This window comes from Cetorhinus maximus, chromosome 15 (genome assembly GCF_964194155.1).
Source record: "Cetorhinus maximus chromosome 15, sCetMax3.hap1.1, whole genome shotgun sequence".
Classification (NCBI taxonomy): Eukaryota; Metazoa; Chordata; class Chondrichthyes; order Lamniformes; family Cetorhinidae; genus Cetorhinus; species Cetorhinus maximus.
The window spans coordinates 54,368,119-54,383,531 of record NC_135893.1 but is presented as its reverse complement, the minus strand read 5'-3'; the positions used below and the strand labels follow the sequence as shown (position 1 = coordinate 54,383,531).

Genomic DNA, 15,413 nt, shown 5'->3' with positions numbered 1-15,413 from the left:
GAGGAAAGATCATAGCTTGGGAGAGCAGCAAGTAAAATCAGTATGGATGGAGCTAAGAAACAACAAGGGCCAGAAAATGCTGGTGGGAGTAGTTTATAGGTCTCCCGAACAGTAGTTATACTGTTGGACTGAGTATTAGTCAAGAAATAGGAGGGACTTGTAACAAAGGCAGTGCAAGAGTCATGGGGAAGCTTTAATTTTATCAACTGGACAAATCAATTTGGCAAAAGTAATTTGGAGGATGAGTTCAAGGAATGTATTTGAGACATTTTTTTTGGAACAGTACATTATAGAAGAAACCATTTTAGATCTTGTGTTTTTTTATTCGTTCATGGAACAGGGGCACCCATCGCAGGCTAGACCAGCATTTATTGCCCATCCCTAATTGTCCTTGAGAACTGAGTGGCTTGCTAGGCCATTTCAGAGGGTATTTAAGAGTCAACCACATTGCTGTGGGTCTGGAGTCACTTGTAGGCCAGACCAGGTAAGGACGGCAGATTTCCTTCCCTAAAGGACATTAGTGAACCAAATGGGCTTTTACGACAATCAACAATGGTTTCATGGTCATCGTTAGACTTTTAATTCCAGATTTTTTTAAAATTCAAATTTCACCATCTGCCATAGTGAGATTTGAACCCATGTAATGATGTAGGATTAATTAGTAACTATACCCTCCCTGTACATAGATGTATAGATCATTAATATGTATCAAGAAAAGCAGTAGTTCAAACTACTCCCACCAGCATTTTCTGGCCCTTGTTGTTTCTTAGCTCCACCCACATTGATTCTACTTGCTGCTGTTCTGAGCTATGATCTTTCCTCACTACTGTCCTATGCCATCCATTATTATCAGGTCTAACCCCCTCCACCCACCTTTCTCACTTTGTCTGCCTCTTCAAAATATCAAGTACCCGAGTTCCTCTGGGGGAGTTCCATTCTGCACCTTTCCCCTGGTCCAGCAAACAACTATTCCCAGTTACACGTCACACGGTCAACTTTGAATCCATGTTGCCACTACCCCTTTTATTCCATAGGCTTCAATTTTGCTAGAAAGCCTAGATGGGGTACTTTATCAAACACTTTGGAAGTCCATATAGATCACGTCAGCTGAATTATCCTCAACAAAAAAAGTCCCAGATTATCATTTTAAAATCTTTCCACCACTGATGTTAAACTGACTGACCTATAATTGCTGGATTTATCCTTGCACTCTTTATTGGTTCTTTGGCACTACCACTGTTTCTAAGGAGGATTGAAAGATTATGTCCAGTACCTCCACAATTTACTTCCCTCAGCATCCTTGGATGCATCCCATCTGGTTCTGGTGACCTATCAACTTGCAGCCAGTTTTTCTAATACCTCCTCTTTATCAAATTTTAACCCATCCATTTTCTCATCTACATCCTCATTCACTATGAATCCTTGGTAATGACAGATATAAAGTACTCACTTGAATTATCAACCTGACATCTGTTATATGCACCATTTTTCTGCTTCATAGTATTTTGTTTCGTCTTCCAGGCTTCGTTTGCCCTACCCTTCCTCCCTGTGGGAATGTACTTTGACTGTACCCAAACTATCTCCTCCTTTAAATTGTTCTGTTATGAATGCTTGTCTTTGTTGCAAGTGGTTTTGAGTACAAGAGTAAGAAAATCTTGCTGCAATTGTACAGGGCTTTGGTGAGATCACACCTGGAGTACTGTGTATAGTTTTGGTCTCTGTACCTAAGGAAGGAAATACTTGTCTTAGAGGCAACAAAGTTTCACTAAATTGATTCTTGGGATGTGAGTGCTATCCTATGAGAGATGATGAGAGAATGGGCGTATTATATTCGCTGGAGTTTAGAAGAAAGAGAGGTGATCTCATTATAATATCTAAAATTCTCAAGTGGCTCGACTGGTGGTTCCTAGGATGAGAAAGTTGTAGAGATTTGAGTAGAATGGGCTTGCAGTCTCTGGAGCTTAGAAGAATCAGAGGTGATCTCATTGAGACATATACGATTCCAAGAGGGCTTGACAGGGTAGATGCCAAGAGGCTGTTTCCACTTATTAGAGAGTATAACGGGGGTCATCGTCTCAGGATAAGGGATGGACATTTTGGACTGAGATGAGAAATATCTTCACTCAAAGGGTTGTGAATCTTTGGAATTCTCTACCCCATAGTGTTGTTGAGTATATTCAAGATTAAAATTGCTATAGTTTTGGACTCTTAAGAGAAACGAGGGATATGGAGATCAGGCAAGAAAGTGGAGTTGAGGTCGAGGATCAGCCATGATCTCATTAAATGGTGGACCAGTCTCAAGGGACTGTATGGCCTATTCTGTTTCTAGTTTTTATGAGAATACCCTGAAAATGAATTGCCACTGATTTGATTTTTAATTCTTTTAATCTCTTTTCCAAATATTAGCTGGGAACAGTCAAGGAGTAGAGAGATTTAGGGATCCACGTACAGAAAATACGAAAGCTAGTGGATGGTACAAAAAATTATTAAAAGATGATTGGGATGTTGGCCTTCAGGGGCTGGAATGCAAAGAATGGAAGGTATGCTACAGTTGTGTCATGCTCTGGTTAGATTGCATCGAGTACTGTGTTCATTTCTGGGTACTGCACCTCAGGAAGGTCTTGGAGGAAGTGCAGCGCAGATTCACCAAAATGATACCGAGGCTAAAGGAATTAAATTTTGAGGACAGTTTATAGATTAAGTTTATATTTTATTGAGAAGTTTAAGGATGAATTAATTGAGTTGTTTAAGATTAAAGAATTTGATAGGTTAGATAAAAGCTATTTTCTCTGGTGGGGGGGTCGAGAACGAGAGGAATAAAATTAAAATCAGAGCTACAGTTTTCAGGTGTGATGTTGGGAAACACTTCTTCAAACCAAGGGCAGTGGAAATGTGGAGCTCTCTTTCTCCCAAAACAATGTTGAGAATGAGGTTATACTGGAAAATTTAAAATTCAGATGGATATTTGTTAGTTAAGAGCACGAAGGGATATGGGTACATGGAGTTGAGATACAGATCAATCATGACCTAATCGAATGGTGGAATAGGCTTGAAGGGCTGACTGGATAGCTCATGTCTCTTGTTAATTATGGCAGTAATCTTTTGGAGGTATTCGGCTTTCTAAAAGTTGTTTGCCCTTGAATTAAAAAATGTGAATATGTTAACTCTGTAAGCCTTTCTCACTGTTTGTTGGTGCAAATGAGATGCAGTTTCTTCAGCAAGAAGTTGAGTCTTGGTTTCTAACTTCAGGCCGAGCAGTTAATGGAGGAGTGGAATGAGGACCTGGATGGGATGGAAGGCTTTGTGCTTGAAGGAAAGAAATTTGCGCGCCTTCCCGAAGAAGATTTTGGTCATTTTTATACTCAAGACTGTTACGTCTTTCTTTGCAGGTAATTAGTTAAAGTGGTGTTATATATTAGACTGGATAACTGCACAAGTACAATATTATGTTTATATGAGCCACTTTGACTGGAAAGCATTCATATTAAGTCACTAACATCATAGAATGCAAATACAAAACTTGAATAATTTATGAATGGCATCTATTACTCAATTGAATTGCTACCTGCACCTTACTCTCTTCCAGTTTTATCCTCATCAGCTGCATCAACAAGCAATTTCTCAATCTCAATTCATTTAAGCCTGTTTCAGAGAGTGAAGTCTGAGATTCCAGGTTGCCTCCCTGCTGTGCCCCACCCACACTCCTCTGTCCCATGTGTTTGTAGTAAGTATCATTCTCATTCAGTCTTCCTTGTTTGTTTCAGGTACTGGGTTCCAGTGGAGTATGAAGATGATCAGAAAGATAAAGAGAAGATGGAAGAGGATGGGGATGATGAAGGAAAACAGCAGGAGGAAGACTTCCAGTGCGTGGTGTACTTCTGGCAGGGCCGAGAGGCTTCCAACATGGGCTGGCTAACTTTCACCTTCAGCCTACAGAAGAAATTTGAGAGCCTTTTCCCTGGCAAGCTTGAGGTAAACAGTTGCACATTCTCAACATGAAATTGTGTATAATGAAGTCTTTTATATTTGAGGTTATATGTCAGCACATGTTTAAAATGCTGTAAGATAAATTTGGGGTTTTTCTTTGCTTATGGTTTTCTCCCTTCCACTTATCTCTTGAAGGCACTGACTCTTGAGCATAAAGGGTATCCTGTGCTCTGGCAAACAAACTGTGCTTTTTTCCACAATCTTGGAGCGTGGGCATCGCTAACAATTATTGCCTGTCATTAGATGCTTGTGTGGAGGAGGTGATGAGCTGCCTTCTCATACTGCTACAGTCTGTTTAGTGAAGATACTCTCACAGTTCTGTTAGGTAGGGAGTTTCAGGATTTTGTTGCATTGAGTAAGAAGGAACGATATATTTCCAAGTCAGGGTGGTATGTGAGTTGGAAGGGGAACTTGAGTTGAAGGCATTCCATGCTTTTACTGCCCTTGTCCTTTGAGATGGTTGAGGTCGCAGGTTTGGGAAGTAGTGCCAAAGAAGCCTTGACAAAATGCTGCAGTGTATCACGCAGATGGAATATGCTGTTGCCATTGGCACTTGGTAGTGGAGGGAGTGAATGTTTAAGGTGGTGGATTGGATGCCAAAGAATGGACTGCTTTATCTTGGAGGGTGTCAGGCTTTGTGAGCCTTGTTGCTGCACCCATCCAGGCATGTGGAGAGTATTCCATTACATTCCTGACTTTATCTTGTAGGTGGTGGAGGAGTCAGGAGGTGAGCCTGCTGCTGCATAATACCCAGCTTCTGACCTGCATGAGTAGCCACAGCATTTATATAGCTGGTCCAATTGAGTTTCTGGTCAATGGTGACCCCCAAGATGTTGGTAGGGGATTCAGAGATGGTAATGCCATGAATGTCATGAAGGTGGTTAAACTCTGTCTTGTTGGAGATGGCCATTTCCCAGGAATCGTGTGACATGAATGATACTTGTCACTTGTCAGCCAGACTCTCAATGTTGTCCTGGTTTTGTTGCATGCCGATGTGGACTGCTTCATTATCTGAGATATTGTGATTGTGCAGTGTTCTGCTTCAATTATTAACAAACTGCCCCACTTATGATGGAAGGCAAGTCATTGATAAAGCATCTGAAGATAGTTGGGCCTAGGATGCTGTCTTGAGGAATACTGTGGCTGAGGTGTTTGGCTTCCAATACATACCGCACTTTGTCAACTGTTGCTCAAGCCACTGAAGACTTTTCTCCCCCATGGACTTCTGGGATGTTCACTGTAAGGTGCTCTGTTTTCTTTGCCATTCCTTAGGTAATGAAGCAGTCTATGCCTACATACAGCAAAGCTTCCACCTGGAAGAATAAGGGCAGGAGATACATGAGAACACCATCACCCCCAATTCACAACTTCATCTTGTCTTAGACATATTTCACCGTTCCTTCATTGTCACTTGGTCAAAATCCTGGAACTCACTACCGAGCAGCCCTTTGGAAGTTGGAGGACTGCCCTTTGGAGGACTGCAAACGTTGTCCCATTATTTAAAAAGGAAGGAATAGACCAGGAAATTACAGGCCAGTCAGTCTAACCTCGGTGGTGGGGAAGTTACTAGAAAGAATTCTGAGGATTAGAATATATCTGCACTTGGAGAGACACGGATTAATCAGGGATAGTCAGCATGGATTTGTTAAGGGAAGGTCATGTTTGACAAATTTGATCGAATTTTTTGAGGAGTTAGCCAGGAGTGTTGCTGAGGGTAATGCATTTAATGTTGTATACATGGACTTTAACAAGGCTTTTGATAAGGTCCCTCATGGCAGACTGGTTAAGAAAGTAAGAGCCCATGGGATCCAAGGCAAAGTGGTACGTTAGATCCAAAATTGGCTGAGAGGTAGGAAGCAGAGGATGATGGTAGAGGGATGTTTCTGTGACTAGAAGTTTGTTTCCAGTGGGGTTGCACAGGCTCGGTGTTGGGGCCCTTGCTGTTTGTGGTGTATGTAGCGGGTATGATCAAGAAATTCGCAGATGACACGAAAATTGGTACGGTGGTAAATAGTGAGGAGGATAGCCATAAACTGCAGGAGGAGATCAATGGACTGGTCAGGTGGGTAGAGCAGTGGCAAATGGAATTCAACCCGGAAAAGTGTGAGGTAATGCACTTGGGGAGGGCTAATAAGGCAAGGGATTACACTATGAATGGTAAGACCTTAAAGTATTGAAGATCAGAGGGACCTTGGTGTGCATATCCACAGATCCCTGAGGGTAGCAGGGCAGGTAGATAAGGTGGTTAAGAAGGCAAATGGGATATTTGTCTTAATTAGTTGAGGCACAGAATATAAGAGCAGTGAGGTTATGCTGGAACAGTATAAAATGCTGGTTCGGCCACAACTGGAGTACACTGTGCAGTTCTGGTCACCACATTATAGGAAGGATGTGATTGCACTAGAGAGGGTGCAGAGGAGATTTACAAGGATGCTACCTGGGCTGGAGGGCCTGAGCTATGAGTAAAGATTGGATAGGCTGGGGTTGTTTTGCTTGGAGCAGCGAAGGTTGAGAGGGGACCTGATAGAGGTGTATAAGATTGAGAGGCATAGATAGGGTGGATAAGAAGGCACTTTTTCCATTAGTAGAGGGGTCAATAACCAGGGGGCATAGATTTAAGGTAAGAGGTAGAAGGCTAAAAGGGGATTTGAGGAAAAATGTTTTCACCCAGAGTGTGGTGGGAGTCTGGAACTCACTGCCTCAAAGGTGAGTCAGAAACTCTCGTAACATTTAAGAAGTATTTAGATATTCACTTGTGTTGCCATCGCCTCCAGGGCTATGAGCCAAGCGCTGGAAAATGAGATTAGTGTAGTCAGATCTTTGTTGACCAGCACAGACATGATGGGCCAAATGGCCTCCTCTGTGCTGTAAGCATCTATGAATCTAAGTACCTTCTCTACACGCACTACAGCGGTTGAAGAAGGCAGCTCACCACCACTTTCTTGGACAACTAGGGAAGAGCAAGAAATGCTGGCCTTGTTAATGACTCCTAAATCCCAAAAATGAATAATATATGTAAATGAGGTTCTAGATAATGGTGGAATAGAATTCTGCTAATGGCTCACAGTGCTTCATGGATGCCAAGTTTTGAACTGCAGGGTACATAAATCTGCCCCACTTAGAATAGCGGTAGTGCCACATGAGACACTAGATGACAAAGCCAAGTAAGTTATTCTTGGTTTGTTTTCTCACCACCTGCAGCAAGCCCAGTCTGGCAGCTGTGTCCTTCAGGCGTGGGTCTGTGGTGTGACTACTGGGTCACTCTTGGTGATTACGATTCATGAACTCAGGGAGGATGGTAGGTGGCAATTAGCAGATTTCTTTGCCCATGTTTGACCTGAGATCATGAGACTCCAAGATGCCTAGAGTCACTGTTGAGGACTCTCCCAAAGTTGTTCCCGTTTTGTATAGCACTGCTCCCACCTCTGGGATATCCTGCCAGTGGAAAAGGACATGCCCAGGAATGATGGTGGGGTATTGGCTGATGGGTATGATTCTGAGAGACTCCAAATGACTTAAGCCCTCGGATGTTAGTGTGAAGCACTTGGCAGGATCAGCTGGACGTATTGTGCCTTCATGTCCTGATTCAATGCCGAGGCGTAACAGAGTGCTCCATTCGTTTGTTAATCCTTGCAGTGGTTTGATATAACTGAATGGCTTGGTAGGGCAATTAGGAGTAAATTATGTTGGTGTAGAACCGGGATCACACATAGACCAGACCAGGTATAGGCAGGAGGTTTCTTCCTGAAGGACAATAGTGAACCAGATGGGTTTTTACCACAATCCAACAGCTTCATGATGCCAGTTTTTTTTTAAACATAACTCAAATTGTCAGGGTGGGATCTAAGTTTGCATTCTCTGGATTATTAGTCCAGGCCTCTGAATTGATACATAAACACTGTACTGCTTGAATAATGCAGAGCTTTATCTCTCTTGAATATGGCTTCCCTTTCCGACTGGGAGAATGAGTTATCCCTATATTTCTATAGGAGCCAGCATTGCCTTACTACAATTCACAATGGTCGCTATTAGTGTGTGAACCTTGACAGTGAAGGTTAGCATGCTGTTCAACAGTGTGTGGTATTACTGGTGAGCCCAATCGTATCCCAACCTGATGACCATATGTGAGCACTTTCCACTAGAAAGTCCCAGGATAATGATCAGGAGCAGGAACTCAGCAATTTCCCTTGCTTAGTTTAATTCAGGAGATTAACAGGTTGTATTTTTTAATAAAGTGGGTCCCCCTCCAACCTGAATAAAAACTTTTAGAGTCATAGCTTCCTTTGCTATATTTGCAGGAAAATCATAAGCTCATTGATTGAATGAATTTACAATTTTGCTGCAAACAGGACCCAGAAAAAATTCTTCCCACAGTTCTGGTTATGTACCTGGAACTTGCTATCCACGAAGGTAGTGGAAGTGGAAATGATCAATGACTTCAAAAGGAAATTGAATGGCCACTTGACGGAAATAAACTTGCAGGGCTACAGGAATGAGCAGGGAGCGGGATTGACTGGATTGCTATGCAGAGAGCTGACATAGACTTGATGGGATGAATGGCCTCCTGTGCCGTAAATTACCCTCATGACTCATCTTTTTATGTATTGTGTGTCATGCTGAAATAAATCTATTGACACCCACTTAGATGAGAATCAGATCAGAAGTTTCTTCTTAGCTGAACCTTCGGAGTGAGCTTAGTTTTTTTTCAGTTGGGCTGTGCTTCATACTGTCTAAACATCTGGGTTTCGCGTAGATAATCGGCTTTTCTAGCTCTTATTCACTGGCTGTTTTTTACAACCCCACACTAACAGCACAACCAGGGGCTGAGAGAAAGGACAGCTGCTAACTCTACCTTGCCTAATGTGCATATCTTTGCATTACTGTCTGCCCAGAGTTCATCTACCAGGTTTCAATTGTTATCCATCTAAATCAATTTTGAAGGATTTTTTTTTATATTAACTCATGAGATGTGGGCGTTGCTGGTTAGGCTACCATTTATTGCCCATCCCTAATTGCCCTTGAGAAGGTGGTTATGAGCTGCCTTCTTGAACTGCTGCAGTCCATGTGGTGTAGATACACCCACTGTTAGGGAGGGAATTCCAGGATTTTGACCCAGCTGCTATAATGGTGGGAACGATAATTTTGGAAAAGTTTTGTAAGTTGGCATGTATGTATGGTATAATGTGCTTCTGTAATCAGTTTGTACAAGGGAAAAGGGCACACTCTGATATAACTCATCCAAGTGGAGTCACAGCGCTCCCATCCCCTACAAGGTAGTGTACTTAGGCTGTTAGAACTATACAGAGCACAAGGATGCCCTTTGCCTCTTGCCTATTCCAGCTTTCTGAAAGAACTATTCGCAGTCCTTTTTCCCATACTACAGAAAAGATAGGTTGTGATGAAGGGAGAGGTTGGACACCAGAGTGAAAAAAGGACCATCTCTTGTGTGATCTATTTTTCTATTGAGCTTGAGAGGCGAGGCAAGCACTACCAGCTATGGAAACAATGTTTAAATTAGGAGTTTCTCTGTGACAGTGCAATGGAGCTATAGAAAACTCTGTGCTGATCTATCCTTAAGTTATTTCACTTAAATCTTTGTAAATTAAGGACATTGATAGACAATAGGATTACCTGTGGTTATATGGCTTCAGTGAAGGTATGCTGACCCTCCAACCCTATTACAAGATCCGAAGGGAACGAGGGAACGGAGTGGTATGTGTTGCTGCAAGGACCATGCTGGTACATGTAGCATGGATGTTGCATTGGGGCTTGGAAATGAAAGAAAGAAAGAAAAATGAAATGGTGGATTAATTTGTGTCTCTGTCTATTAGGTGGTGCGAATGACCCAGCAGCAGGAGAACTTGAAGTTTCTTTCTCACTTCAAAAGGAAGTTCATTATTCACAAAGGAAAGAGGAAGACCCCAGAGAATGGTCTGCAACCCAGTCTCTATCACATCCGCACCAATGGCAGTGCTGTCTGCTCCAGGTGAGGCTTTGCTTTTGTCCCTTTCCCCTTGTTCTTTCTCCTCACTGTACACCAACTCTGCTTGAAAGCGTGAGTGACTAACTTGTTCTCAGATTTATCTCATTACTAGTTTCTGGGATGTTGGTGATGCTGGTGAAGCCAACTCCTTGAACAGCTGCAGTCCTATGGTAAAGGTACTTTCAAGAAGGTGTTAGCTGTGCAATTTCAGATATTAATATTTAAATACCTGGCAATGAGGAAAGAACAGTGATATATATTTGGTGAGTTTGATGTTTTGTGATTTGGAGTGGAACTAGTTGATCATTGTGTTTCCATGCATCTACTGTCCTTGTCCGTCATCTTAGTAGAGGTCATAGGGAGGAATGTTCTGGTGAAGCGACCTTGGTGAGTTGGTGCTGTACACCTGATAGATAGTTAAAAACTGTAGCCACAGTACACTAGGATGGAGCTTGGTGTCCCCTGCTACTAAATTCAGTCAGGGAAAATGTTCTGTTCTGGATGGCGCCTAATTGTTGCTCATCCCTAGTTGCCCTTGAGAAGGTGGCGGTGAGCTGCCTTCTTGAACTGCTGCAGTCCATGTGGCGTAGGTACACCCACAGTGCTGTTAGGAAGGGAGTTTTAGGATTTTGACCCAATGACAGTGAAGGAACGGCGATATATTTCCAAGTCAGGATGGTGAGGGACTTCCAGATGGTGGTGTTCCCATCTATCTGTTGCCCTTGCCCTTTTAGATGGTAGTGGTCATGGGCTTGGAAGGCACTGTCTAAGGAGCCTTGGTGAATTCCTGCTTGTAGGTGGTAAACACTGATGCTTTTATGCGTCGGTGGTGGAGGGAGTGAATGTTTCTGGATGTGGTGCCAATCAAGCGGTCTGCTTTGTCCTGGATGATGTCAAGCTTCTTGAGTGTTATGAGAGCTGCACTCATCCAGGCAAGTGGGGAGTATTCTATCACTTGTGCCTTGTAGATGGTGGTCAGGCTTTGGGGAGTCAGGAAGCCAGTTACGCGTCGCAGGATTCCCAGCCACTGACCTGCATTTCTAGCCACAGTATTTATATGGCTAGTCCAGTTCAGTTTCTGGTCAATGGTAACCCTCAGGATGTTGATAGTGGGGGATTCAGTGATGGTAATGCCTTTGAACATCAAGAGGCAATGGTTAGATTCTCTCTTGTTGGAGATGGTCATTGCCTGGCTTATGTGTGGCATGTATGTTACTTGCCGCTTGTCAGCCCAAGCCGGGATATTTTCCAGATCTTACTGCATTTGGACATTGCAGTACCTTCGTTGAGGGCTTTGTCTTAGTGCCATAGGCAGAAATTATAATCCCTTTTGCCCCCTTTTCTTCCCTACCTCTCACCATATGCTGGTGACTTGGGTAAGCATGCTAATAAATTACATTTCAGGCACTGAAGTAATTAGAAAAAAGGTTGCTTACTTATGTGTGGGGTTGAGTTAAGTTACAGCCCTGTTCTGTCCATCTGATGTATCTAATCCACTCTAGTCTCACACTAGTCTCAATGGTGATTGTCAGTTCACAGCTAGCCCACAGGATGATGTGATGTATTTGGGGTTGTTTCTACCTCTGACACTGGGTTTTAACCTCATCTGCTGTACTTGGGCTTTGAACAATAATGTCTAGTATACATGTACCTGTAGGAGATGGTTCATTGCATTAGAGCCCAATGTGGGTGTAACAAGTGCTGGAATCTGGATTTGGTTCTGGAGCTCACTCAAATATTAGGCCTTGCTGTGCATGTTTTATGGAGACCAGATATACCCTTCTCCCAACAAGATGTGAGGACAGGTCACCAAGATCTCCTGAATGTTGTTGGCAAAGATGCCAGTAGCAGGTTGTGCACCTACCTTCTCGGTTGTATTCGGTAATGCCCTGACAAGGATGATGTGGAGAAATTTGTATCCTATGTTTTTAAAATAATCTCTTATTGTTTGCAGATGTATCCAGATCAGTACAGATTCCAGTATGTTGAATTCTGACTTTTGCTACATCCTTAAGGTAACGCTTAATTATGAACAAACTTAAAGTTAAATTGGGTTAACCCCTCACCTTCCCATGCACAGACAAGCCTTGGCTGTATCTGTGTGTGTATTATGTAGCTGCTAGCTACAGTAACAACGTGTGTGTGTGTGTATATATCACCTTTAACATAAAGTATCACAAGACACTTAAAGCATTAGAAAAAGAAAACAAAGTTTTACATCAAGCCACAAGACATTAGGGCAGATAACCAAAAGCTTGGTTATAGTGGTAGGTTTTAAGGAGGGTCTTAAAGAAGGAGAGAGAGGTAGAGAAGTAGAGAGGTTTAGGGAGGAAATTTTAGAGCTTAAGGCCTTGGCAATTGAAGGCATGACCATCCATGCTAAACAAATTAAAATTGGGGATACTCAAGATGATGAAATTAGAGCAGCGTAGATATCGAGACAACTTGCTAACAGGCTGTGTGTAACCTTCTGGGTTTCTGCATGGCTGTGCATGCCTGCAGCCCAGAGGGAACATTAGTGATGGGTGACTGGAACTTGGTGCAAGTAGACTGTGGGAGGTTGGCCAGGGGTGCGTTGGAATAGTCGAGTCTAAAGGCATGAATGAAAGTTTCAGCCACAAGTGAGCTCGGGCAGGGGCAAAGTGGGGCAATATTAGGGAGGTGGAAATAGCTGTGCCAACACCAAGACTAACTACATGGTTGGAAGCTTATCCCAGAGTCAAGTACTTCACTCGGGTTGCAAACAATCTGACTTAGTCTCAGATAGTTGACAAGGAAAGGGATGGAGTCAGTAGCTAGGGAACAGAATTTGGATTGGGGACCAAAGGCTATGGAAATTTCTGTTCATTCAGCACTGGATTTCAGATAGCAATCTGATAATTTAGCAACTGTGGAGGAGACAAAAGAGGTGGTGGTGAGAGAGTAATGAGACTGGGAAACCACACAATAAGCTGGATGTAAAAAGATTGGCGAGTAGGCTGAACCAGTTTTAAAAAAGGACTCTGCGAATATCAACACACAGCTGCTCTTCAAAGTGGCTAAGTGTAAAGCAGTTACATGAGGCCAAAAGAGGGAGCAAGGGTTGAATGGAACAGAAGAGAAGGGTGCTGAACAATAAATCTATGAAAACAGCTCACCCAGTGTTAAACAGCGGGACAAAGAAATTAAATAACATTGTATTGGAAGAGGGATAGAGTACAAATCTATGGAGTCTGCATTACTATATTCATTGTTGGTTGATCTCCAGCTGGAGCGTGCAGTTGTGGTTACCTCCTTGTACCAAAGGAATCCTTGCTGTTATGAGACAGAAAATTTTATGTAGATTGCACTAGAGTTTAAAATATGAAATGGCTAACGTAACTGCTGAGTTAGCTGTTGGGGCATAACCAAATTGCAGTGGAAATCGGTCGAGTTCCTACTCCTGATCATTTCCTGGTGACCCCTGATGAAAAGTGCAAGTGAATAGTGCTTGTTTTCAAGGGTCAGAGGTGAAAGATTTGTCTGTACTAGTTTGTGTGTCTCTTGCTTTCTGTTCTGCTCCCTTAGGTGCCTTTTGAGAGTATTGATAACCAAGGTATTGTCTATACCTGGGTTGGACGTGCAGCAGATCCAGATGAGGCCAAACTCGCTGAAGATATCATGAATAATATGTTTGATGAAACATATAGCAAACAGGTAACTAATTCTTCAGACTTTCAAACCTGAAAAGAAAAAAGAATCTTGAATTACTCTTATTTTCTTGTTTGAAAAATGTTTCTTTTTCGGCACAAGTAAAAATTACTATGAGATGAAGGTAACACGAAGTTATTTTTCTCCCCAATACTTCCTCTTTTCCTTGTGCCTGTGGAAAGGCAAGTGTGTATAACTTGTCCCAATGCTGCTTCATGCTGTTTTGCTTAGGTGTGCACAGCTGGGTGGGTGATGGCCTTTAAAGGACTTCTCTCTTGTGTTCTCCTTGCCCCAATCTCTTTGCTTGAACCAGGACTTTTGGTACTTCCCTTAAGGCATTGAAGCTGAGCTCAGCCTGTTGACCATTGTAGGCCACAGTCTTATCCAGAAACTGATGTCCTGCCCTTGGCATGCTGATTCTCAAGAGCAAACATTGCACAGATCCTGCAAGATGGCTCAATTAATAAATGTATACAGACGAGGAGAGGAGCTCTTGGTTCAGCCTCTAATGTGGGTTTAGATAGGTGATCCAGTCAGTAGAAGGCTACAGCATTAACCCTGGGCCAGGGAAGGGGAAAATCAACTGGGTTCCTATTGCATAGATGTGTATTTGGAGGTCCAACTTGTTGAATAACCTGCCGATCACATATGAAGAGTTGTCATGTGGATGGGATACCATTGTGCGCCTTGGGAGAGAAGTTGAAGAAAGGAGATCTTTACACTGTTGATGGCCTTTTTTATTATCGTGTTGAATGATTAGTTGGAGACTATGAGGGAACAGAGATTCTTGTACACCAGTGATACCCGAGGTGCTGATTGCTGTTCATTGCTTCAATTTGCAAAGCAGTTCCATATGTTTTTGCTTCTAGCCTGTCTCTAACCAGTCCAGTCCTTGTAATGTAATAATATAGTGACCAGGACCTCAGTGACTGCATGTAAACTCTTTTTATTGTAGAGTATCATAAAGTAAATGTTATATTTGGCATTTTTCTGATGACAGTAGCCTGGTTCTGGTCAGTAGTAGTTTTAAAGAAATCTTTATTTTTTTGAGCGTTTAGTGAGGCCATTGTTTTTGAATAGGAGCATGTCTCACGAATAGTATTTTGGAACAGCAATCTTTTCCAAAAAGGGGCCAAACTGTTCATTTAATTTACAGTGGATCTTTTTATGGTGTATATTTAATTGACACCTCTAATGAAGTTTAAGAGAAATAGTTTTAATTTCTTTTGTTTCGGTTCATTATTTAAGGATTTTAGAGATATTTGGAGCTGCCTTCCTCCTTCATCAGGGGCCATTACAGCTGGGGTGGGCAAAATGGGTTTGTCATAGAAACTAGGAGCAGGAGTATGCCATTGGGCCCTTCGAGCCTGCTCCGCCATTCAGTATGATCATGGCTGATTCTCTATCTCAACGCCATATTCCCGCTTTCTCTCCATACCCCTTGATAAATTTTTGGGTATCAGGGGCATCAATTTCTTTCTTGAATATACTCAGTGACTTGGCCTCCACAGTCTTCTGTGGTAGAGAATTCCACAGGTTGACCACCCTCTGAGTGAAGAAATTTTTCCTTATCTCAGTTCTAAATGGCCTGCCCCATATCCTGAGAATGTGGCCCCTGGTTTTAGACTCTCCAACCAGGGGAAACATCCTCCCTGTATCTAGTCTGTATAGCCGTGTTGGAATTTTATACGTTTCAATCAGATCCCCCCTCACTCTTCTAAACTCTAGTGAATATAGGCCAAGTCGAACCAATCCCTCTTCATACGGGTCCTGC

The 15,413-nt window shown here is 42.6% G+C and overlaps 1 protein-coding gene and 1 long non-coding RNA gene across 2 annotated transcripts in view; both read left to right on the top strand.

Moving 5' to 3' along the window:
- The window catches only part of flii (FLII actin remodeling protein), a 58,574-nt gene that overhangs the window by 38,920 nt on the left and 4,241 nt on the right, over positions 1 to 15,413 (top strand). Inside the window, exons 22-26 of the mRNA XM_078558412.1 lie at positions 3,250 to 3,389; positions 3,765 to 3,972; positions 9,819 to 9,973; positions 11,925 to 11,985; positions 13,517 to 13,645. Coding sequence (XP_078414538.1) covers positions 3,250 to 3,389; positions 3,765 to 3,972; positions 9,819 to 9,973; positions 11,925 to 11,985; positions 13,517 to 13,645 — 693 coding nt within the window. The remainder of the gene's footprint in view (positions 1 to 3,249; positions 3,390 to 3,764; positions 3,973 to 9,818; positions 9,974 to 11,924; positions 11,986 to 13,516; positions 13,646 to 15,413) is intronic.
- LOC144690684 (uncharacterized) lies at positions 12,002 to 12,518 on the top strand. Its single transcript, XR_013578931.1, has 2 exons — positions 12,002 to 12,110; positions 12,152 to 12,518. It is a non-coding gene; the product is annotated as an uncharacterized LOC144690684 (long non-coding RNA).